Genomic DNA, 26232 nt, shown 5'->3' with positions numbered 1-26232 from the left:
GCAGCCTCACATATCTGTACTTCCCACGTTCATATTTACCCTTTGCTGCTAGAGCAAGTTGATGAAGGAGAGGGTAGAGGACTGCTCCAGAATATCCTCCCTGCTTCTTCTCTCTCCCTTCCCTCTCCTCCCCCTCACTCACTCACTCACTCACTCACTCACACATTTAACATATTTTATACTATAGCTCCAGGAAATTGCAGTCTGCATGCTCAGGAGTGCTTCCCCACTGCTGTGGAAAGTCAAGATGGGGGTCCATATCTTACCTTGTCCATCTCACTTTTGCTCAAGCATTTTGCCAGCCAAGAAGCAGGGGGGGAAATGCACCATCTCCATGTGTATGTAGTATAGTCTTATAGTACTGGGAGGATTATGTCTCTTTAGTATTCTGGTACTATCCTAGCTTGACACATTTACACATCACCTCCTCCTCTGCCCAGCTATGGTTAACACCGAGTGGGTTTTTCCGCTTCAATTATCTTCTACACTGAGTCAGTGGTGTTGGTTCTGCTGTCACAGGAGGTGTCTGAACAATATCTAAACATGAACCTCTGTCCATTTTGTACTAGGTTATACAGTCAGTGAAATGGCATACAGTCAAGGGCAGCTTATGGAGCAGTGGGGTAGCTCACCTATTACTCCACTGCTGGGAGGGATAACGGGAAGATGGTGTAACTTAGTACAAATTTGCTGCACCACAGTATGTTCTGCCTCAGGCATCAGGGTGCAATACGGCCAGTGCCACAGAAGTACTTTGGATGTACTAGTAACTTAATAGATCACCTGCAGACAGAGAAAGAACAAAGCAAATACTCACAACCCAGGCCTTTAAAATATTTTCACTCTCACAGTCTTTAGTAGTTAATTAGAAAAGATTGTCTAGCACCTCAAATTCCATGCTAATCCCTTCTTGCCTTCCTTGATAACCTAGGCTTCCTACCGCAAGCCAAGAAACATAAAACTGACAAGGATGACCATTGTTGTATTATGGGTTTTCTTTCAGAATCTTACTGTGCTCCAGCACCGAAGCAGGTCCAAATAGTTTCCCCATTACGCCCATAGGAGACCTTGCTGTTCCAATGGCTTTAATGCCCACCGTAAATTTATTCATGGCCACGTGTCTGTGCGAACTGTTCCTTAGCTTAAACAACTCTTCTGCTTTCTAGTGCTTTTTCTTTTCCTGTATGCATTTGTTGACAATACTCCTAATCCTTTCCCTGTTCATTTTACCAGCCTAAACAATTTGAACTCTTCTAGAAACCCTTCACACAATTCTCCTGGTGATCCTCATGGCTCTGCCTTGCAGGTGTCAAGGTCTGACTTCACTGGTATTTGCACCGTATCGTTTGATTTTCCTTCATCATGCTGGCAGCTGGCAACAATCCTGAGGTTCTCTCAAATTTTCATTTCCAAAGTATGAATTCCTTCCTTGTAGCTGAATTTTTGCTGCTAGTCCCCAAAGGCAGTATCTTCCTTAAGTACTACATAAATAAATATGCTTAATATACTACATATTAAACCACTATACACAGACAAGAGACATTGCTATCACAGCTGAACTGAATATTTAGGCTCGAGTCTCCAACTGAATGCCTGAATTCAGAAATTAGGTGTATTCCAAAAAGAAGTTCCTCAAGAGATCTCTTTACTAGGGATGTTCAGATTATTCCTATTATGTACTGACAGCTCTTCATGAACAGACACAGTCACTTCTGAATTTGCCCAATTGTTTCTAAAAAGTCAGATTCATACAGCATTACAAATAGTTTTAGAACCTCTTAAGGAACAGCATTCCTTCACCATAGTCAAAAAACCTCAAACAGCTACAATTTTCCTGCAATGTATAGTAAACAGTTTTGTAACCACATATTGAAATGAGGTCTCCAGCACATGACTGAAATTGACTTAACTATGTAGTGGTCAAAAGAATTAGAGTAACAAGCCGTGAATCTATTTGATTATCTTTCATAAATATCTTAAGCCACCAATGTATTGAACTCTATTATTTTTGTATTTGATAGGTAATAAGCAACAAATATATTACACTGGACTATTGTATATCTTGCTGATATACATATTATATCTTACCAATAGAGGCCAGATGGAAGATCAAACAATGCAATATAAGAGACAAATACCTGTGATGAGTTGTTTATATATTTAGCTGACAACGAAACTTAAAAATGTGGTCTATCTGCAGCTGCTTTCACTGAAGTTCAGGAAATTTGGATTGTTGAACCACAGGAAGCTGTCATGAGTTGATCAAAACTGGAAGAGATTCTTGCAGAGCCTTTTTTCCATTTTGTGTTTTACGTAATTTGTGGCTATTGCAGAAAGCTTGGTAACTACTGTTTTGCACAGGCACTTTATCTAATTATAGCTACTAAATCAGAAAACTATTTCCCAAAAATGCAATCACATTTTCTTTTTCAAATCACTGAATACTTTTCAACTACACCACAAGCATATCACTAGGAAAGGCAACATTTCAGACATTTTATTAAATATATATAGGATTTAATGATGTAAAAGTCGCCTCTTCTGTGCAAGCCAGACCATAGTCATCTCTAAAAAGAAAGCCAATTTTTTTCACTTTCTCTGAGAAAGCAAGATAGAAAAGGACAACTTTAATACATAACCACAGTTCCAGAGTAAACTTCCAGGCCAGACTCACGCGTCTATCTTCTTACCTGCTAATTTTCTTGCCAATTTTTTATGACCTTTTACCATTTACCCCTGGGTTGCAAGTTCTACCTCTCCTCATATCTCTAAAGAATGCAGATGGCAATGGAGGAACAGAAGTGCTTATAGTAGGACGAAATTATGGATATGGAACTAGGCATGGTGTCCATTTGGAGGGACCCCTTCACTCAAAGAGTCTTTCCAGAATTGTTGCAGACACTGAAGGTGGACACCATGGACCAGGACAAGGCACATGGACAACTATCATTCATAGAATCATAGAATCATAGAATCATAGATCATAGAATAGTTTGGGTTGGAAGAGACCTTTAAAGGCCATCTAGTCCAAACCCCCTGCAATGAGCAGGGGCATCTTCAACTAGATCAGGCTGCTCAGAGCTCCATCCAACCTGACCTTGAATGTTTCCAGGGATGGGGCATCTACAACCTCTTTGGGAAACCTGTTCCAGTGTTTCACCACCCTCATCATAAAAAATTACTTCCTTATATCTAGTCTAAATCTACCCTCTTTTAGTTTAAAAACATTACCCCTTGTCCTACTGCTACAGGGCCTATTAAAAAGTCTGTCCCCATCTTTCGTATAAGCCCCCTTTAAGTACTGGAAGGCCACAGTAAGGTCTCCCCAGAGCCTTCTCTTCTCCAGGCTGAACAACCCCAACTCTCTCAGCCTGGCCTCATAGGAGAGGTGTTCCAGCCCTTTGATCATTTTTGTGGCCCTCCTCTGGACCCGCTCCAACAGCTCCATGTCCTCCCTGTGCTGAGGACCCCCGGGCTGGACGCAGCACTGCAGGTGGGGTCTCACCAGAGCGAAGTAGAGGGGCAGAATCACCTCCCTCGACCTGCTGGCCACGCTGCTTTTGATGCAGCCCAAGATACAGTTGGCCTTCTGGGCTGCAAGCGCACATTGTCGGTTCATGTCCAGCTTTTCATCCACCAGTACCCCCAAGTCCTTCTCCACAGGGCTGCTCTCAATTCCTTCATCCCCCAGCCTTTATTGATACCAGGGGTTACCCCAAACCAGGTGCAAGACCTTGCACTTGGCCTTGTTGAACCCCATGAGGCTCACACGGGCCCACTTCTTGAGCTTGTCCAGGTCGCTCTGGGTGGCATCCCATCCCTCTGGTGTGTCAACCACACCACTCAGCTTGGTGTCGTCTGCAAACTTGCTGAGGGTACACTCAATCCCACTGTCTATGTCACTGACAAAGATATTAAACAGTACTGGTCCCAACATGGACCCCTGAGGGACACCACTTGTCACCGATCTCCATCTGGGCATTGAGCCATTGACCACTACCCTCTGGATGCAACCATCCAACCAATTCCTCATCCACTGAACAGTCCACCCATCAAATCCATATCTCTCCAATTTAGAGAAGGATGTTGTGGGGGACATTGTCAAAGGCCTTACAGAAATCCAGATAGACAACATCCATAGCTCTTCCCTTGTCCACTGATGTAGTCACTCCATCATCAAAGGCCATTAGGTTGATCAGGCAGGACTTGCCCTTGGTGAAGCCATGCTGGCTGTCTCAAATCACCTCCCTGCCCTCCATGTGCCTTAGCATAGCTTCTAGGAGGATCTGTTCCATGATCTCCCCAGGCACAGAGGTGAGGCTGACATGTCCGTAGTTCCCAGGGTCCTCCTTTCTACCCTTTCTAAAAATGGGTGCAATGTTCCCTTTTTCCAGTCACCAGAGACTTCACCTGACTGCCATGACTTTTCAAATATCATGGAGAGTGGCTTGGCAGCTACATCAGCCAATTGCCTCAGGACCCTGGGATGCATCTCATCAGGTCCCATAGACTTATGGTTCCCCAGGTGGTCACGAACCTGAACTTTTACAACTGGGAGGGACTTTGCTCTCCCAGTGCCCATCTTGCGGTCCATCCACTCGAGAGGTGTGGGAAGAGAGGTTGCCAGTGAAGACTGAGGCAAAGAAGTTGCTGAGTACCTCAGCCTTCTCCTCATCCGTTGTTACCAGTTTGCCAGTCTTGCTCATCAGGGGGGTACACTTTCTTTGACCTTCTTTTTTCTGGCTGACATACCTGTAGAAGCCCACAAACATTCTACATTTCCAGGCCCTTATATGGTACTAAACTATAGTACTGATACTATATACAATAGTCCCAACTCTTTCCAACATTTGTGTTCAAATTATCAATAGACAAGAAGACTTCTTTGATATTCTTTTTCTTCCAGCCTGCATTGCATGTTGTAGAAAGTGGTCAACCAGGAACACTAAAAACATGCAGACATAGACTATGCTCTCACAGTCAGTACCATGTTGCAGCATGTGCAAGAAAGACATGAATCTTCAAGACTGGTGTCTTACAACAGCTGTCTCCTCACTGATCCCATCTGCATCCTCCTCTGGGAAATTACATATTCCAATTGCTTGTTTGGATTTGGCTTTTTTTAAACTGTTCTACAGTACAAATGAGACATTCGTTGTTTGTGGAGAGCAGGTCTAACAACACTCTTGCTTTTTATTGCATTTTTTCTTCTTATTGTAACTTTGATTTTTGACACTTACTGCTGTCTAACTGCAGCAAAAACAGAAGCCACAGATGTGGAGAGGGAGAAATGAAGTTTTATTAAGTGCAAAAATTGAACAAAAAATGCAATATAAATCACTGAAATGACCCATTACCTCAAACCAACTATCATGTGAATTCACTTATAAATTGACATATACATGATCAGGCAAATCAACACAACTACAGTGTATAAAAGTAATCTTAGCAGCTCCTTTTCTCTAGGGACTGGTAAACAGAAAGCAGGCATTTCCAAGCCCTGATTAAAGTCAGTAATTCAGGATATAAGAGCAATAAAAACAACATCTGGTGTTAATATGAGGATGCATATCCTTAATTTCCCTTGTCTCCCTTTACCACAGCATGGACAGTGACGATCAGCTATAGATATTAAAGGACTGTGTCACGATACCATCCTGTGCAAAAATACTTGCCCTTTTACAGATATTGAGTAGTTCATTGTACTACATCTGAATGTCTGCTTTGCTGGCATTCAAACAACTTGGGAGTTAATGCCATTTAGCTTTCAACCTTCCTCATGTATAGTCCTCTGATATTCTATAAAACCTCAGTGCAGCCAAATTCTCTGTGGTCTCACAATCTTCAGGGTACAGCTGCATGAGGTATAGCAGGTATATGCAGTCACATCATCTCTCCAAGCTGAGGTGAGGGAGCGTTCATGGCAAATTCAATCTGAATTTATAGTAGCTGATTCTCATAGAGGGTAGGCTCAGTCCAGAGCTTTTAACAAACCATGTGCACTATCCGTACTCACATGCACAGTGTAACACATGTGACACTTCATGTTGTTAGGCAATACATTGATGACAGCATATGAAAAACTATGTGACTGAGGAGCAAGTTTAACACCTCAGTTAAGTACCAGGAAAGTTACTAACTTATTTGTCAGCTCTTTGGCCAAGAAATGGATGTGCCCAGTATGTCTGATGGCATTTCTGATGTAGGGGCAATCATTAGTCCTGCAGGAGAATGTTAAAACTGATCTGTGATTACAAATCACAGGAAACACTGGTAAAGAAGAACTGGACCTTGAGAAGATTTGGAAATATAAAGACACACATATCTACAGAGCAGAAATCCTCCTCAGTAAAAGCTTAAGCTAGAGAACAGCTTTTGCCTAAGGATCACATTTCAATAGGTCTTTAGTTGCGTGACAGAAACAGGGAGACCTCTTGGAGCTGATCTGAAGGACACCACAGATGTGTGCCTTATTCCTTTGTTCCTTTTCATCTGCATGTTAACCTGGCAACTGTGTTGTCTCCATTTTGTAAATCCACATTTAGCCTTTACCTTTACCTGTACATCTGTCAGAAACTATGCTTGATTACAGGATATTTGACAAACAAGGTATTTCATTCTCATGAATCTTGAGACATTGCCAGGACACCTAGCACTCCAGTTGTGTTCTCAAGTGCACTGAGAAGGTAACAGAGCTCCTCCACTACAGCTGCATGAATTAAGTGTCAGTGTCAAAGAGATGTCTCCTCAGAACTAGCATTAGTTGAATGCAAGACAATGATGAGAGTGGGCTGAGCCTTGATGGTCTCCTAGTAAACTGACAGATCTTCCAACATGATTCTCCACTGATTTCTCCCCGTTGGTACCAGAAGGAAATATGGTTCCATTTTATCCAGGAATATATGTCAGACTGGTATCTTCTGCCAGGCAGCTAATAATAAGGGAGGATTACCATGGTTTTGAATGGCATTACTAAGTTTGTTTTAAAAAATAATACTAAGTACAAATGCTCCAAAGGGTTAGGAGTATATGTACATACCGAAGATCTCATTTTCACACAAATCCCCTACATCCCTCAGCTGAAGGCAGCTCAGGGTATAATGTAGATATCAGTGTCCATGAATGAAATACTAGTATCTCTATCCCATCCCCCTCTTCGCCCTACCAAGATGAGCATTTACAGTATTCTCAGTGAAACAGGATCTAAACCACATACAAGTCAGTAGTGAATACTGTTAGCCCGACCAAATCTGCCCTACTCTTTCTAACCTCCCTTTTCTCTGTTTTCACTTGATTTTTCTGCTTGACATTGCCCAAAGCCTGCGTGCCAAGCTCTCTAGGGCAGGAGCCGTTTGGGTCCACTCCCAAGCAGGATCCTTAGGAAATACCAAAATACAAAACCAAGAGCATCTAAATAATAATACTTTGCAAATACTGATATATTTATTTAGGGGCTGGAAAAGTATGCAAGTATAATTAATATCATTCTACATCACTGGAAAATGTGAAATCAAAATGTTTCACATTGTGCTTCATTCCATGTGGTAAGTCCTAAACAGAATCAAATTTCTGCTCCTTGTGCAGATCGCTGAGGAAACTCTCTCTGGGATAGCATTTAGCATTGGGGTTAACATCGTCCTAGCCACTGTAACAATTTCTACATTCTTCTCAGATCTCAGACTTGGCCTCTTATGAACACTATCTTCCCAAAGTAAGTGTGCAGTTTGTGTTTTCTAGTAGTTAGCAAAATGCGCAGTTTTCTGCAGCATCTTCTGTCTCCAGAATTGTTATACGACTGCATTACAGTCACAGCCCTCAGTCCGTGGCTGAGCCCCTTCTGAGCCTAGGTCAAGATTATTATAGTGCCCTTTGGTGTTTATCTTGGTAGGTTTCGCTGGCATCAGGTACCGAAGGTTCTTCCAAAATCTGGAATTCACAGGAAGAGATTTATTCTTTTTCCACTTCACAACCCTCTTTGATGGTAAAAGAGAAAGTGATTCTGGCAAGAAATTGTAGTCACTTATAGGCATATATTCAATTAATATGATCTTAGTTTTCCTTTCAACTAGGGCTTTATGCAGTCCACTCTCAAGTTCGTATATGGCTCTGTCAGAAATGTAGTTCTGGCTCAGTATAATGATTAATCTTCGACTTTTGTCAATGAATGAATGGATATCATCAACAACCGCTGCAAATTAAAGATAAATGTGTTATTAAACTAAATTGAAAGGACAGGCACTGAATCGACTTATCCTTTAAGAATAGCACATGTACCAAAAATGTTCCCTTTATAAAGTGACAGCATGTAAGCATCCTGTCCCTAAGAAGAGATTAATATGCAGTATAGATTAAGAGTCTGTGAAAATGAGCTCAGGTATGGCCAAAGCTTGTTCTGTGGAGCAGACAAAAGCTACATACAATCTCCAGCTACCCTAGACAGCTATCTGTCAGTAGTCACATGGATAGAAGGTGACAGCAAAATTTATTTTTCCTCCAACTAGACATCTCTTTGCTCTTTCACAATAGATACCATGGAGTGATTCTGCAGAAAGTCACCAACAGCAACCTCTCTCCAAATATTCAGTAACTCTCAGGTTACTCCTTCCATCGAATACCCAAATCTACTGCCAGTAATACAAGGTTGAGAAGACTGGCATGTGATGACAGAATGAGTTCCAACTGTGTTTTAGATCCATGACTTTTGTCATGACAAGCGATGAATTAAATCAAATGGTGATACCCTTCAAACACCCATGCACCAAACTGAATTCTCATGCACAACTTCCTGTGCTTGCTTCAGCACCATGGGACAACAAGGTCTACAGAAACCAGAGATCTAGAAAACATGCTTTGAAGGGAAAGGCAAAGCAAACTGCAGGAGTAACCTAAAGAAGAAAAAACTGAGAGGATAAGGAGCCTGACAAGGGTATTACAACACACCAAAGGCTCCTGTAAATAGAAGGAAATACTCTGTTTTCCATATTTACGATGGATCAGACCAAAGAAAAGGAAAGAAGCTAAAACTATTGCAAGGAAAGAAGCTAAAACTATTGAAAGAATCAGATTGAATGCTTTGGAAAGCCTTTTTTTAATACTTAAGGAGAGAGAATAACTGGAAAAAAAATGGCTTGGGAGAGTTGTAGCACCTCTCAGGTTAGAAAAATATGTCAGGAATGGATACAAGGAGAGAAGATCCTGCTTTGTGAAGGTGGCTGACTGACCTTATTCTGTGTTTTTAACAATGAAATCCTATTCCTCAGCTAGACCTTTGGAGTAAATGGAATCCCCCAGTATCTTTTTTCCAAGCATCTGCAAAAGGCCATCTATCCATAGGCCATTCAGAGAAAAAAAATTCCATGTTCTCATTTCTATTTTGTTATGGCATCCATTACATTCACAAAATGACTTCAACCACCACACTGAAGATACAGCAAACATACAAGTTACCTGAGAATAACTAGTACCAGACACACCAGCTGCTCTGTGCAGTAAATGTGAGTTCGTTCATAGATGCTTGCTCTCAGCAAAAGCAGAGCAAGAGCACTATTACTGTGAAACACCCGACATCTCCTGTGTTCTCACCTTAACTTTCTCCATGCTAGCTTTTTCATCTGTTCATCTTGGTTCTGTGTAATTAAAGATATGTGTGTGTGTATGTGTGTAGGTGTATATGAATTCAGAAATATATCTATAAAATATGTAAAATGTGTGCATGCGAACTTTGCATGCACGTAGTCTAGTTTAAATGAAAAATGTAGCATTTCAATGTACAACACATTTGACAGAATTCCTTCTAGTTACAGACTTTTACCTTTGTGTGAAAATGATGTGCCTATTTAATGACAAGAATATTCAATACACTTACCTCCTCCAGGGGATACATCCCTCTCAAATATACATAACTTGTACCCAAAGTTTTCTTCTAATATCATGGGTAATATCTTCAAAGCAAATTCCCTCTCTTCTTCAGTAGGAGAAACACAGTCTTTCAGATAAGACACAAATGCATCATATTCTTTTCCATCTGGAAAGAAATCACCAATTTTTGTCTTGTTAGCAACCATTAGAAATACAGTGTCTGATCCACCATTCTGGTTTTCAAAGTTACTGTCTCAGCAGCAAAGCATCTAGAAACTCCTGCTCTTTCCTTTGATACTCCGAACAGTGTTCAAACAAAAAAAATCCTGAATCAATTTAAATTTGCTACAAAAGATTCTGATTGCATTTGGCAAATATCTGAAAATAACATATCCTTTCTACATTAAGGTGCTTTTTAAAAAATTGGATTAATTTAACCAGTTAATGTCACATCTGTGATGATCAAGAAAATGAAGGGAAGCAAAAAATGTGGCTGTAAACTGGTAAGAATGCCATTTACGTGATATTGCAGATTTCCACATTTATTTTACTCTTTGTCTAAGACTATCAAGTAGTTCTGTAGAATGGGTACTGGCAAAAGAGAATAAACCAATTTATTATTTTAATTATAAGAGTGTACCATGTCTGGTCATGCTTTGGGCAGTAATTTATAAACACAAAATCCAAGACCAATTCAGAGGCCACGTCTACCACATTAAGTGATATCCAATTGAACCTTGCCACAGAACAACTATCTGGAGCGCACATAGCTTTGCATCTTAAACTGTACTTCTTTGCTTCCCTTTCCAGACACTTTACTACATGTAGTTCATAAGAGAGAACTAAAGCCCAAGGAACCCTACACATGCAAGAGCTCTAGGAGTAAGAAATCCATTGCCTAGTATCAGACAATCAGTTCCTCCAGAGTGGCCTAGTCCAGGTTCTCGGACATCCTCCCTGTAAGCCAGTGTATGCAGTAATTTCTAACATCAACAGGTAGATATATAACGGGCATAAATGGCATCCACCCATTACTGAGAAATCTCCAACCACTGCAGTTTATTCAAGCTATATTCAAGCTGATTTAGAGACTAAGGAGGGCTAAGAAAATCAGGTACATATATACAGCAAGTTTTTTCACCACAATTTTCAGAAAAATTATACCTAGAATTGGGTAACTGTCAGGCTTGCTCCTTAAGTCAAGGTCACAGCGATGCGGCCTGGTAAGATACTGGTAGTGTGCTCTCATGCTCTCCTTAAGTGCATTTAGTGACAAAACTATAAACATTGCAATGGCCTCTATAGTCAAGGAAGCATTTTAACCTTCACCTCACTGAAGGGCATCAGTGAGGTGAAAACAAATTTATGTCAATCTGCCTGTCTGACAACTCCAGAGTGCTCATCCTGTTTACAGATAGATAATTGTAACCTTCTCCACCTTCATCAACTTTTGTGATGAAGAATATGGCAGAACAGAGCACATCTGAACAGCATCTAACCATGTCCCTTCCACTATCTGCTCCAGAGGCAGCTCCTTCACTGTGTTTATCTGCTGTTACTGCCCCAGGTGTATAACAAACTCACTTGAGCACCTGACCATCAAGTTCTCTTTTACATATTCTTTACTCACAAAACTCCTGGATTTACTTTGTCTCTTCCTCAAAGATGATTGTTTTATAGAACCTACCAGAAACTATTTTTTAATCAATACACTTATTTCAACGCCCGCATTAGCCAAGTCATACCTCCAGCAGTGTCGTCTCTTCTGCATATGTTCCTGTAAAATAGAACTAAGTCAACTCTAAACATCACACAGACAAACACCGCAGCTACAGCAACACACGGAAATAGTACAGCAAGGACCATTCCTGTTGTAAATATGGGCACAGGCAGATCTCGGGTGTTCCCTGTAAAACAGAAACCCAGGAAATTATAGCCTTAACAAAGAGTATTACATGACAAGATTACTGTATTCAATCCTGATTAAAGAAAATCTATATATTTTTAATGAGTTTCAATGTAAAACTGTGATATTGCAGGAATAATTTTTTAAAGATGCTCTAGATAAACTAGTTTTTTATAGTAATTTCTATAAAAATCTTAAAATCATCTTAAAATCACCCCAAAAAATCACGATGTTGATGTGAATCCTTTCCTGCTAATATTTCAAGCACATAGGCATGCCATTTTTGCTGAGATGGAGAAGAACTACAGAACATCGATTACTCTAAAAATTGGAGAACCAATCTTGCACGCATTCATACACCCTCCACACACACAAATGAACTGTATGTGGGATCAAGACTGACACTACAGATCCTCATAGATGTACAGCATCCCGAACTGGTGGTAACCCACTTTTATGATGAGTTTTCTTCAGGTTCTTTATTATTTCCTGTTATTCTCTACCTTTCACCCCTCAGTCCATCCGTAACAGTCTTTAATGTCCCCTTTAATCTCTTTGGCCAAGATCTTTTTTTTTCCCTTCTGTCTCTAGTCTCTTTCGGGCTTTTTTTTTTCTTACTTATTATTCTGTTCTCTTTGTCTTTTTTAGTTCCAAATACAGATTTTTAACCCTTAAATCTTTGTGAAGTCTTTATGAAGGCACTGTCAAGTCATGCTCATTGTAGTCTGTATTTCATTTGCTTTATTATATGCATTATCTTTTGACTAGTCTATTTTCACATATTTCCTCTCAGTAAAGCTTGGAAAGGTCTGAGAGAGATGGAAAATAAGAAGGGAATGCCCATTTGCCATGAATCTCCAGGCTGTCTGGACTATAAATGTGAAGTACTACTATATGGTAGAGGTCAGCTTTCCATAGCTAGAAAGATAGAGTCCCTGACAAGAGAGAAACCGTCGACCAGAACATTTCAGGCATTACCAGGAATATAAAAGATTGACCTTTCCAGGAAAAAAAAAACCACACAAAACAAAATAAACAACCAAAACCTCGGATTTTAATGTTAGAAAGAGCTGCTTAATAAACAAAGTGATCCAAACAGCAGTCTCTGGGCTGCATCAAGCTTTGGGTAGTTAACCCCTGTGATCCCACCAATCTTATGAGTAGGAGAGCACAGGGAATGCTCTGTCATGGGATCTAACAAAGTGCTGCCCAGGGATCTGTCAGCCAGAGCATAGTTCAGCCTCCCCAGCTGTGTCCACAGCAGCAGCGGTTGAACTACAGAGCCCTCACGCAGCTGCTCTAGCAGAGGTAGCAGCAACCCCTGCTGCCCCTGTCTCAGAGCAGGAGGAATCACCCAGGGGCGTTGTTAGGTCCAGTACTAGAAGGACCAGGGCCTTCATAAGCACACAGACATATCTGGAGAGATGTTCTGAAATCAGTACCCTGCCCTCAGGATTGAGAAGGCTGTCACAATTAATAATTATGTATGAGGAGTATGATTCATAGATTATACCATACCTTTCTTCAATTTCACTATTTTTATTTGTGTTCTTTCATCAGCTTGCAACATGCAGGTGAAATTATGATGCATGACCTCATCTGTGACTTTTTTAATCCGTAGTAGCCTTGTGACATAGAACTTGTTTCCCAACCTGCAACAAGGAATGGTGTTAGCAACATTATCTGTACAGAAACCTACAATCAGCTGAGAAGCAGATTTTGAGAAAAAAGTTCTAAAATAACCTCAGACATTTTACAAATTTGCAGTCCACAAAGTGCAGGACATTATCACATACAAACAGAAGTGCAGTATTTTCAGGAAACCTACTGTAATTTTTTTAACTCTTCTTCACATATTGAAGGTTCTTTCTCAGGGATACCTGAGCATTTTTCTGGAAACTTTTGATTAATTAACCAGTAGAGGCTGGCATCTTCTCGCGTATAATAACCCAAGAAACCTGTGCAATTGAGTATCTCTTCTTCTTTACCTAAACAAAGCATAACATGAGAAGGTCTAGTCAGAAGTAGCATTCATGTTCACAGTGCAGTAAAATGTCAGCTTGCCAGGCAACTTATCCTGTGCTCCCTTCTGGACTTCGTAGCCCCTGCATGATGTTTCATTCGTGTCCCACCGGCACTGGTGGTGGCTTTGGCAACCATACCCTGTTGCAGAGTGACAGTCATCCACTGCTTGCTCTCAGATAAACTCTGTCACAGCCAGAAGAGTTTAAATAGGCCAGAGCATTTCAGGCTTTAGAGAACTAAAGGGAGTGGGACTTGATGATCTTTATGGGTCCCTTCCAACTCGAGATATTCTGTGATTCTATGAAATAAGCTGTGTGCTGCAGGCAGAGAACAGGAGAGGACAACCTATCACCAGTGCCCCAGGGCCAGGTAAAAGTAAGTAACTGGTAAGGGGAATTACAACCAATTGATTATAATAGCTAAAGTATACACTATTACTCAAAGAAGAAACAAAACCTGTTAGAGCCCCTGCTGAAGTCTCACAGAAGAAATTCTCATCCCAGCTCCACACCTGGAAATCAGCATAATCCTGAATATGTGAATAAGTTACTTAACCAGTCAGCTACTCTGTACCATTTCAGAGCACTAATTGGAAGTGACAGGAACCACCCCTTAGAGTCTGGTTAATCTGGAAAGAGCAAAAGTAGAAAGACAACTGTACACTTGGGAAAATAACGGAAGAAGGCTGCAGCTCTACAGCATGAGATTTGATGATTTGCAAGGCATTTTATTTTAAACATTGTCACGGGAAGCTTGACCTGAGAGCTTCTGCAACTTTATAACACCATTTCTAGGCTATGCCAGCATCATCTCCAGGGAACACATCCAGAATGCCCTTTATTAAGCCACAAAAGCCACATGTTAGTTCTTGTTCAGGCCATCATGTACAAATGCTTTCCAGTAAGCGAGGCCTGCCCAGGAATTCTCTAAGGGCACACATTATAAGCTGACTTCTTGAGATTTATCAGAGTGAATGCTTCCAGTGGAACTGCTTAAGAACCTTTAAAGCAGGATCCAGCTGAAAGTCAGGTTCGATTTGGACCTCAGAAATCCAAAACACAGTTGCACAGATTGAAACATAGACCTAAATTTCTAGTATCATCTACCTTGCAACTCTAGTGTTTTCACCATACACAACAGCTATTTTCATGAATAGCTATATTGTAGAACACGATCTAAGCAATGACAGGTTTGAAAGGCCATCCAAACTTCCCTTCACTCTCTACCATGCCATCTGTCTCATTACTCACCAGGTTGTTCAATGACCTTATTAAATTATCAAGGCAGACAAGAGATGGAACACAGATGATTCATAATCATTTAATGCTGAACCCTGCTACCTTCCAAGGGTTGGGACAAGCACAGTAAGGGGAAGAACTGTGCAGGAAGGGTGTACTGGGAGGTTGGGAGACATGAAGCATCATAGGACTGGGGTACTACCATTGGAAAAAAGACCTAACAACTGGTATTTGTAGGAAGGAAGGAAAATTAGCATTTGAGGTCCTGGCTGAGCAAATGACATACATGTATGAGCAACAGAGGAGGTAAATATGATTTTTCAGACTTGGAAAGGAAGGACTGGATAGCCAGATGGGAGAAGCCCTCAGGCACAGGAAAGGAAAAAGACAGGTAAATTTCTGTTTTTAAATATTAATTACAGCCTCAACCACAAAATCCTGGATCCTGTCCAACCCCACAGGAAGCATTCAGACCATGTTATCTAACCTACTTCCAGGTAGAAGCACAGTCAAGAGTTTGGCTGCTGACAATACAACCAATTCTTTGCAGCAGTGACAGATCTGCATGCTCACATTGCCAGAACTGTCAGCCCTCACACTTCTCATCATTTCCCTGCAGAATAACATCCTCAACTGCATCAGGTATTAAGGGGATTACTCATTATTGCTGTTTGCTGAACAAACCGGACATCTTTCATGCATCACTCCATGGGGTTTTGTATCTACAAAAGAAAGCCTTGGAGAGCTGGTTTATCATAACCACCACTTTCTCTTGCTGGTCATAGCAGCAACCTCAGCTTCTGCCTCTGTAAAAGGATAAATTTACTGTACTTGTATATGAATCATGGAATACACTAGGCAAAACATAACCAGATGCGAAGACGGATCAGATCCAGGAGGGTGCGCAGACAATTCTTTGTTTGATTACACTTAACCAGACCATCAACCATAAAGAGATCAGAACAAAAGCATATATATGCAGTAGCTACCACAAAGATTCTTGTACTAATTTGATACCTATTTCTGTTTCAATTTCTTCATCGCATCCAACTATCTCCAAAGTTACAGCCTCTGGCACATCTAAAATAGAAAGAAGTACTGCTATTGAAGGAATTGAAATATTGAAAGCTTACTTACAGTAGACCACAGTAAAAATTACACATTCGCTTTATTTCTAAAACTAATCACATAAATTCCATTTAATTCTAAGAACAATATCTGGACTCTAGCATTATTGAGTAGTTTAAAATACAGTATGTCCTGTTGAATTTTTTTCACATGCATACATATACAGTGCACAATTTACAATGGTTGGAAAGGCTCTTCCCCAAAACTCTTAGTAAATTTGTATGACTTACTTACAGCAGCTAATTTTGAAAAAAATAAAACTGCAGGAAAAACATACTAAATAAATTTTCCAAAATTGGTAATATGTCATACAAACTTCTTCTGATGCTTTTTTATTTTTGACATTATTGCAAAATAGTTCAGATTACCAGATTTGATCATCCTTGTAAATATTTATCAAATAAGAGCTGTAATTAAAAATCTCCACAGTAAGGAGAACAAAAAAGCATGCTTCAAAATTTCAGAAAGCTTTCTTACCTTCTTCTACTACCAGCTTAATTGTATTTGTGCTGTGGTATATCTTTCCTTCATGACTGATTAAAATTTTACAGGTATATATCCCAGAGTGCTGTACTGTTAAGGTTTTAAAATCCAGTTCCCGCTCTGTTTCATTTTCATAGTTCTTACAGTCCTGCGTCAATAAAGACAGAAAATACTATCCTGTAGCAAACATACATTCAAAACCTTAAAGTTAAAAATTGTTTTTGAAACGAAGTGTCACCATCACTCTTTCACTATCTCAATGACATTTATCTGACCCAAAAGAGGTGGGGGCCCAATTTTCAGTCATGGTCACTTAAATGCAACATTTGAACATTTAACCCATTATAAGTGGAGAGCACTGCAATTCCAGGTAAGCATCTGTGTATAAAAATATTGTATCAGGAATTTAAACGCACTCATCTATTTTTTTCAAAGTGATGGCTTGGGTCTGTAGGTGTCACCTGCTTGTGGCCAAAAGTTGTCTAGACTTATGAGGAGCTTTCAGGTTAAAGAAAAATGCCTCAACATTAGCGAAAGTGACCATCTCAGAGGGTGACAAGAGTTGGACTCACATTTGTTTACCCTCCCTATCCCCCAAAACAAACTCTGGATTGTTTTTCTTTTTTAATTCATAGCACATGCTAAGTGAAATGTACTGTGAAAACAGAGCAATATTTGGTTCTGGCCTGAATTACCTTAGATCAAGAAGGGAAATTATCACTGCTGGAAATTGTCCAGGGAACGGACATTTCCTAGATGCATATGCTTACTACCAGGCTCTTACACAAAAGGTATGTATGACCATCCCTGTTTTATCTATCTCAGCTTAGGGTGTGATAGGAAGGCTTTGAAAATCTTCACCCAATCAAACGCCAAAGGATATTTAGGCGCAAGGATGGCTGCTTCATCTGTCTCACACAGTATTAGGCATTAAAATACTAGGCATTGGTATACTCATCAGCTTAGCCATGAGAGACGGCAGTCAGGGGTATGGTCCTTTACTGAGGAAAATATATCCACATATAGCCCTATCCATCAATGGTCCTATCCTCCCAGGCCCTGAAGGACAAGGAAGCAGAGCTGGGGCTCATTCTGCCAGGCAGAATCCAGATGACCGTACTTAAGCTGTCAAAATCCTTTCCTGAAACTGATTCAACATGGAGTGAACAGGGTCTGTTACTCCAACCAGGACACCTGAGAGGAACAAGGAGCACTGGTCAAGGCGATGCATAGGAACAGCGTGGAAGAAACCTATTCAGGGTGCTTCATCCAATGGTTGAGCACAACACCCAACAGTTACAGGTGCTTACACAACTATCATCTATGCTCCAACAAAAGCTGATAGAGAGAAGACTGATGATTTGCCTAAAATGAACAGAACTGGATCTGTTACATATTTTGTAAAAAGTGTTCAGAAACAGCAAAATTGAAAAGTTTGCAATTACTTTACAAGCACATGCCAACCGTAAAACAAATCTTGGCACCTCATTTAGTGTCAGGATAATATCTGTATCAGCAAAGCAGCAGCTGGCTAAACCAGCTGCTGGCTAAATCAGCAAGCAGACATCAGATCTTTTAACATTCCAAACTACCAGTTTATTAATAATTTCTGATTACAGGTACATTTTTCTAACAAACCTGAGAGCAGAGAAAAAGTTTCTTTTGTATATCTGTCTAAAGGCTTTTTCCCTAATAACCTGAGAAATTAAAGCTTTACAGGGTTTGTAGATGCTCCTAAAAATTTGTTTGTAATTTATTTTCCTGCAATCAGATGCTTTGTTTCTATAGCCAAAGACTTGAGTGACACTGTTTCAGTAATTACCTTGTACCATGTTACGCTGTCATTTTCATTGACAGACAAATCACTGCATTTCAGTGAATGACCAGTTCCAGCATTTTTAATTTCTGTAGTTAAATGATTTTTGTTGAAACAGCTGCTTTTATTTCTTTCAAGAACATTCAAGGTCCATTTTTGAATTGTGAAATTTTGTTTTCCACTGCTATGAAAAAAAAATTAGCAAAATCAGTTTTAGGAGCTTTTTAAAGGAATGTAGCTTAGTGAGTTACACAACAAAATACACATAAATTCTCTAAAACATCTGTTAGGTAAAAAGTACATCTACCGTGACCTAATTATTTACATTCCCCTTTATTACTTTTCCACCCCCAAATATGTGTTATTTCCCATAACAAAAGAGGTTATCTAAACTAAATCATCTATCACAAAACATTTGACAATACAATTATATCTATGAAATATGACAAGATATGCTGTATCGACCAGAACAAGGATGCAACAATCTGTGGCATTGTGTATAGTTACAAGTGAGCATAAAAGAGTTTTAGGACCTTGAATCAGCTAGTGATTTTGCAGGTTTAATCTCCCATGCAGTGCTAAGGTTTAAAGTAGTAACTGAAAAATATATTTGTAAAATATGTCAAAAATAAGATGGACAACTCTGCTGTTGTTCATAAAGCAACATTATTCACTGTTTGATACTGTGCAGATCATCACCGATATTTTGGAAATATTTCTAAACTACACAAGTCTCATGAATTACAGAATCACTTATGGATTCCAGCACGTCTGCAAAACAAGACATTTTGGAAAGGATCACCTCTTTGTCTTTCAGTCTGCACTGATCAGAGATCTACAGTAGCTGGCCACCCCAGGTTGACTGGAAGAGCCAGGAACAACCACTTCTAAAGCGGAGTCATCACGTCCCATGCAGTATCTATAAAAGATCAGGTGAATATGCTCCAAAAATGCCTCTTTTGAATATCTAGGAGCTGACCATTGTCATTCAGATATCTACTATGTTCTATCCACATATTCCTCTAAAGAATCAGATTATAGCTGTGAGTTATTTCATTGCTGGATATGTCCAAATACATGACTACCAAGGGAAAAGAAGCTAGAGGACTTTTGGCTTAAGTTTGGCAAAGTCGGCCTAATTTTCGCAAAGTTAGGGCTTAAGAGAAAGTTGTATGCTGCTGTAAGTTAATGGGTGAGATTGTGCAATTAGTGCATAAAGCTCCCATTTTTTACTGAACAAGTGGGGTCTGGCAAAGCAAAAGCAGCAGTCACAGACCACTTCCCTCCAGTGTCAGTCATCTGTTCATAAATATGTTTGAATCTTTCTGTCTCCCAGAAAAGAAAAAGGAATCGTTCCCAGGAGAACTGAAACTAGTCAAGAATAATTTTGATGAGAAGGGCTAAGAGGACAAAGCAGCTGAAATGGAGAAGCAAGCCTGGCGAGTGTATCAGCTGAAACACCACTCTTGACTGACATGGCTTTTACTGTTATGAGATTCAGAAGAACTATTAGGACACCATTTATATGATGAATTTAGACCAAGTTTGGGGTTGGGTTTTTTTTCCCCCTTTTTAAGCTCCCCAAACAGATGCATTTATGTATTTTGCTCACCCTCTTCGCATTGTAGCCCTTTTTCAGCCCACACAGGTTCTCCTTGTTCTCCTTACTCACTTGAGATACTCATTACTCATAATTGCAACTGACTATCTAAATCAAAACATAGTGGTTTGGTTTCTCAATCAGTTAACTATGGTGTCATAAACAGGAAAAACCTTATCAAAACTTTTCCATCAGAGATGTACTTGCATGGGTATTCACGGTGGGTGGAGTCCTTCTCACCTATTCTTCAACATCACATTTACACATTTAAATTGCAGTTAGCAGTGGGACCACAGTCAATAGTCACCCTTTTAGAGTGCAGTTTACGTGACCTATTTCATATGGATTTTTTAGGACAAGATAATCTGTGCCCCAGAAAGGCCTCTGTCTCTCCCTGACAGTAAAGGTACTTAAGGTAAGTTTAGGGGTAGACATAAACATTATTCCAATTAATTCCACCAAGTCTGTGTGTTTCTTTAGGCATCACACTAGTATGTGAATACTGCTGGAGAGGCAATTACAGATCTAGCCATAAAATACATATGATTTTACTATCTAGATTCAGCAGATCGAAGAAAAGGATCAATAAAGCCACAGGTTCTCCTCAGCACTGTCACTCCACAGAGGCTTTCTTCTGTGATCATATTTGGTGAAATCACTTTAACAAATTTGAGGATATCACCTGAAGTGGATCAAGATATTCTACCTGATGAGCCAAAATTTGGCAAGCAGCAGCTCCCTGAAAGGTGACAAAACCACACCTATGCAAACTAAGATGAATTTGGCTTACATAATTTCTAGTTGTCTGCCATATACATGATTTTCAACAAAAAAATGCATTAAGTTGTATTGTTTAAACTGGTAGTGTCCTGGTTTTCACTTGCTGAGATTCTTTAGTGGTAATTTGTGGGGAACAAAACCATTTCTGGCTTAACAGCCTTTCAACTCCCCCCGCCAAACCCACCAAGAAGGAACAAAAACTAGCTTGACTCAGGAGAGGATACAGGGAAGTGAAAGCCCTTAGAGAATATAAACCAAGTTTACTGGATACGTAGCCAACTCTAAGTCATCCCTTAAGGTATTTCACTGCAACAAGCCAGTGTTATCTCAATACTTCAACCTACTGCAAGAAACTGTCACTCTGCCTTCCAAACTACAATATTAGCTCTAAATATGTGTGTTCCCACTGCTTTCAACTATTCTAAACACATTGAAAAAGTGAGCAGTATTAGGATCTTAAAATGTATCATGTGTTCATCATGGATCTCTGTGCTTTCGGTTTCTTCAGGAACCTGTAAGTTCCCTCAGTTTCAAGGTCACCAACACAGCGCAACCAGATGACCTGCTTTTTTGTATTCTGGTTTTTTCTTTGATAACCACAGGATATAGGCTATGAAAAACATAAAATTAGAAATCCTGCCAAAGATGTGTGACACAGTTTTTCTGCTTATCACTCCCACTACAAGTGCATATGAAGTCCTTTATTTTTAAGAAATGTTGCTGAAGATGGACATGCTCAGGCTTACAGGTGATGTCTATTAATTCCTGAATTTATATCCTAAGTCTGCTATGCTAACAAAGACACGCGAACACATCAACACACACATACGCACACTTTAGCTACCTATGCTATGTCTCAGCAGGACACTTCTGCTTTAACTGGAAAACTTCTGATTCTTAAGTCAAAAATAAGTGGATAATACCCCATAAATACATTGTTACATCATTTTCACCTCTCACTTCTTGCATATTGTCAGTTGTAATATATCAGGAAAAAAATCCCTAAATTTAATTAGTTTTCAAAATCTGTCAACATGCATTGTCTTACTTTTCTCGAAAATCTGCAGTATATTTGTCACTTTGTTCACTAAAACTGCCTAAACAGTTATAAGCACTCTAAAAATTATTTCCCATATAGCTGACAAATACTTATCTCTAAATTAAACAGTTGAAAATAAAAAAGATAAATAAAAATATACTTGGAATGTCTGCTTTCAAAGCCAACACTTTAACCTATTACAAATGCTCTGAAATGAAACTAATTCCATTCTAATTGTCATTCTTATTAAATCTTAAACCAATTCCGTCATCCACAATAGCCCACAATTCTTCCCTATCAATAGAGACTACTAAAAGTCCTCTGTCTCTGCAGAAAACTGTTTCTGCAAATAATCTTCTGTATTTGCTGAAGTGTAACGGCTTTAATATGCTTGCCAATAGTGAGAAATATCACATAAACTAAGCCCAAGATCCCATTTAAATCCCGTGAAAAAAATCCCCTTATGCCTATTGTTCCAGTGGTGAGACCTGTGAAGAGTTCCCGCGTGAGGACTGCAAGATTCTGGCATGTGCCTTCATTCTGATCCTAACAGAAAAATTAGTACCTGTATGGGCCTAACAGAAAGAAATTTGGGGGGGGGGGGGGGGGGAAGTTGTTTCAGAGTGGTCAAAATATATTCTTTTATTTAAGAAACTTTTTTTTCCAAAATAAAAAATGCTTTCTTTCAAAACTGAGTTTTAAAATGTAGTAGCATAATATAGTCCTAGAAAATGAAACAAAAAAGCAGAAAATCAAAACTCTTAATTCCAAATGAATGCTTTGACGTAATCAAAACCTTTCTTCTGAGTTTCTTGCTTAAGCAAATCAGAAAATCAAGACATTTCACAAAGGATTCAGACATATTTGTGTTTTCCAACAAATACTTATTTTAACAAACTTCATCCTAATAGATTTACTTAAGGTCTTTTCCTGTCATTTCCTTCTTATATACATAAGGTTGCTCCCTCAGTTTTGAAGTTTACATTTTTTCCATATTCATTTTACAGAGTTCTTGTAATTTACTGTGGATTTACTGTCATTACTCCAAGTCCTTAAAATAATCACAAAACCACAAGGATCATGAATTAAGGCTGGGGTTATCAAAGCTTTCCTCTCTTTTGTCCTTTATTTTAGATTCCTTATGTCAACCTCCTTCAGTAGCCTGACGACTCAGGTATGCTCTCCGCCTATCCTTCCCCATGCCAAAATGAGTAAGAGCATGCATTTTATACCACTGGTTAGGTGCTGGCAGTAGAGTGAGTTGTTAGATTTAATAGCTTTTTAGCACCATATTTAGTGAAGTGACAGTATAGATGACTGATCAAGACTATCAATCAAGCCAAAATTTAAAGCCAAATTCAGACTTGATATGAAAAGTACAGGTCCATGACAACAGACAAGCCTATGTCAGGTATTACCTAATGTTAACCCCTACACACCAAAACCAAGCAGCTCGCTTCACCTGTGCTACTTCAGACAAATGTCTGTACTCAGTAATACACCACTGTTGCATGACTTTGCACAACAAAGCAACCAAACTACCATACTCATCACCCCTAAAGACAATTCTCTTAAGACTGGGTTCAACATACATGAGTAAAATTTTTCTCAAGCTTTACCTACTATTTGGATAAAGAGTGCCCTACAATTAAAAAGAAATCACATAAACCCAAAAGAAATATTCTACCAGCAGACTTGTCATTTATAATATTTAGCATTTCAGACACCATGACTCAGTACTTTTTAAAATAATATCAGTAAGATGATGATAATAATAATGATATATGGAAAAATAAAACATGAAGTTTTCAGCTTCCAAGTTAACTTGGAAGTTAACAACCGACGTCTAGCTTAAAACTGTAAACTATTGAACTTGTAACTGCAATGTTACTGGAGAAATGTGGAGAGCATTTTTCAGTATCCTCAGTCCCATAACCTTTATGAACCAGGCAAGAACCTTAAAAATATTACCTGGAGAACAGCACAAATCATTACATGCAAAATAATCTGCTTAAAATTAATTATTGCTTCCATTGTAAATGCTGAATTAGTTTTGGTGCAAGTTAGTCATAAGAACTCCATTCAGCAAACTTTTAATTTAGTCCTTTAGTCTTTCATGGTGGTCTAATGAAGATTACCACCAAATAATTGAGGCCCACCCTTACTTCTCCTTTTGACTCATGATGTTCTACGGTGTTAAGGAATCAAATAATTTGTTTTCATTTGTTTTTTGAATGGCTCCAAGCACACAAAGGTTTGCACAGAAACCAGAGTTCAGCTATGCCACTCCTTGTTTATTACTTTACTATACAATTAGTGTACTTTACTATACTATACATTACTTTACTATACATTACTTTACTATACAATTAGACCACTTGGCAGGCCTCATAGCATGAGATCCACTCAACACAGTAAGGAAGAACAAGTCTGGTAGAGAAGACAAGAAAATGTTTTTTTTACTCGGCAGTGGACAGAAGGGTTGCCTATCACTCATTTTGCTTAGGTAATTAATCACAAATCAGCAGAAATGCTACCTGCCTTATCCAAAGGTTTACAGATCCTTTAAAACGCTGCATCTGCCTATAGCATTTTGTAAATATTATAGGTCTGCCTGGATGGTTATTCTGAAATGATGTGGAAAATGACACCACAGGTAATGTAGTTCCCTGCACCTCCTTTGTACGGATGCCACTCGCAATGCAAAGCAAGACAAAGAAATGAGCTTCTTCATAGACAAGTGCGAAGGCAGGATGTTCACCCACCAGCTTGTGTACCCACCTGTGAGTGACAGAGTAATTCCCAGAGTCACTGAGTTCAACTGGCCAAAACTCCAGAAAATTCATTTGGGAAACAATTCTGTGTGTTTCCTTTATCAGTTGCTGCTTTCCAGCATTTTCTTTGTACCAGTTTATTGTGTATGCTTCTTCCTGAAAATGTTCTTGCATTGAGTCAAGATAACAAAGGAAAAAATATTCCCCTTCTAGCACATCAATGGAGGCACGAAGGGGACACAGCTTCTCTTCAGAGAAAGAGGAAAAAAGATACATTAGGAAGCCAAGTACTTCTTTCAGAAAAGGACATTAGCTTGACTTTAAAGTGATTTGCTGTGCCATCAGTCTTTTATGAAGTGACTTCCCTTCAGCAGAGTGGTTTGACAGTGTTTATTTATTCCAGCAATACTTATTTCAGTCTAAGAACTCAGTTTTCCAAGTCTTTATTCTACCTCACCCAGGCAAAACCAGAAGGCTAAGGAGGGTAAAAAAAGGACATTTCCCCAAGATTCTTTCACATGTGTCCAACAGTGAATCAAATGAGCACAAATGGCAGAATCTGGCCTCACTCTACAGTAAAGCAGCTGCCACAAATGGAAGGGGAAAGGAGAAATTCTTACATGTGGTTTGACTTGACAAATATGGCTAATCTTCAGAACTGGTCAACTGCCATAAAAGCAGAGATCCTATGAATTAACATTTGCATTTTCTTATCTTCTTAATTAAAACTAAATCATTATGTGGCTAGATTTCTTAGAAACTTCAGATATCTTTAGAAAAGTTGCCTTGGAATGAGATTCTGTGTGTAAAATTTAGTCTCAAAGTCTGCTTTTCCAAGCAAATTTCCCAAATGTACCTTTGCTTACAGAAGTCGTCAAAAAACACAGAAAAGGGACCATGGCCTAGCATTAATAGTCAAGAATAAAACAAGCTTTCGGTCTCTATTTGTCCTGAGGTTCTCAGAGATTATTGTTGTCTAGCAACTATTGGGACCACACTTCTGAATGGCACAAAAAGAAGCAGACTCATTCTCTTCCTTGCTGTGCCTCTTCATACAGCCATGCTCCCATACAAAATCATCAGGTGTCTCCAGGTAACATCTCTGCTCTTTTTACTTCATAATTTTGGAATTTTGGACCAAATTTCCCAAGTCTGGAGCTGGGCTGAAATTGCCAAAACTTTTAAGATTGTGTTCTTAGCTGCAAAATACAAAACTTTCCCCACTCTAAGCAACTGTCAAGAAGATGCCAGATATTCAGCAAATATTTTAAAGGTTCTACTCTTGAAATGAGGATTTATACTTACCAGTGGCAGATTCAATTATAAACATGAAAAAAAAAATCATCAGAGTCATTTTCTTGAGTTACTTCTCACTTCTTTTCCAGAAAAATGAGACTGAATTGTTCTTGCTTGTACTGAAAGCCTAAGAAAAACAGATTCACAATTCATCACAAGTGAGGTGAAACAGATTCCTTTGAGCATGTGAGCAGTGTAACTATTGCCTGGTACTGAGGAGGGCTTTCCAAATGGCAAGTTATACATTTTTAGCATAACACCTATTTTCACATAGATTTTCTTGGCAAGT

At 39.3% G+C, this 26232-nt stretch overlaps 1 protein-coding gene across 1 annotated transcript; it reads right to left on the bottom strand.

Moving 5' to 3' along the window:
- Positions 1-7557: 7557 nt before the first annotated feature.
- On the bottom strand, positions 7558-26001 carry IL18R1 (interleukin 18 receptor 1). The gene is made up of 10 exons (XM_075491930.1): positions 25953-26001; positions 24655-24895; positions 18461-18638; positions 16633-16786; positions 16045-16107; positions 13593-13752; positions 13283-13416; positions 11604-11765; positions 9866-10024; positions 7558-8188 (listed from the first exon to the last, which is right to left on the bottom strand). The coding sequence occupies exons 1-10, from the start codon at positions 25999-26001 to the stop codon at positions 7788-7790; spliced, it is 1701 nt and encodes a 566-aa protein (XP_075348045.1). The 3' UTR covers positions 7558-7787.
- Between the last annotated feature and the right edge of the window lie 231 nt (positions 26002-26232).

The sequence above is a fragment of the Mycteria americana genome, chromosome 1 (assembly GCF_035582795.1).
Source record: "Mycteria americana isolate JAX WOST 10 ecotype Jacksonville Zoo and Gardens chromosome 1, USCA_MyAme_1.0, whole genome shotgun sequence".
Lineage (NCBI taxonomy): Eukaryota > Metazoa > Chordata > Aves > Ciconiiformes > Ciconiidae > Mycteria > Mycteria americana.
This window is presented reverse-complemented; position numbering and strand designations above follow the sequence as displayed.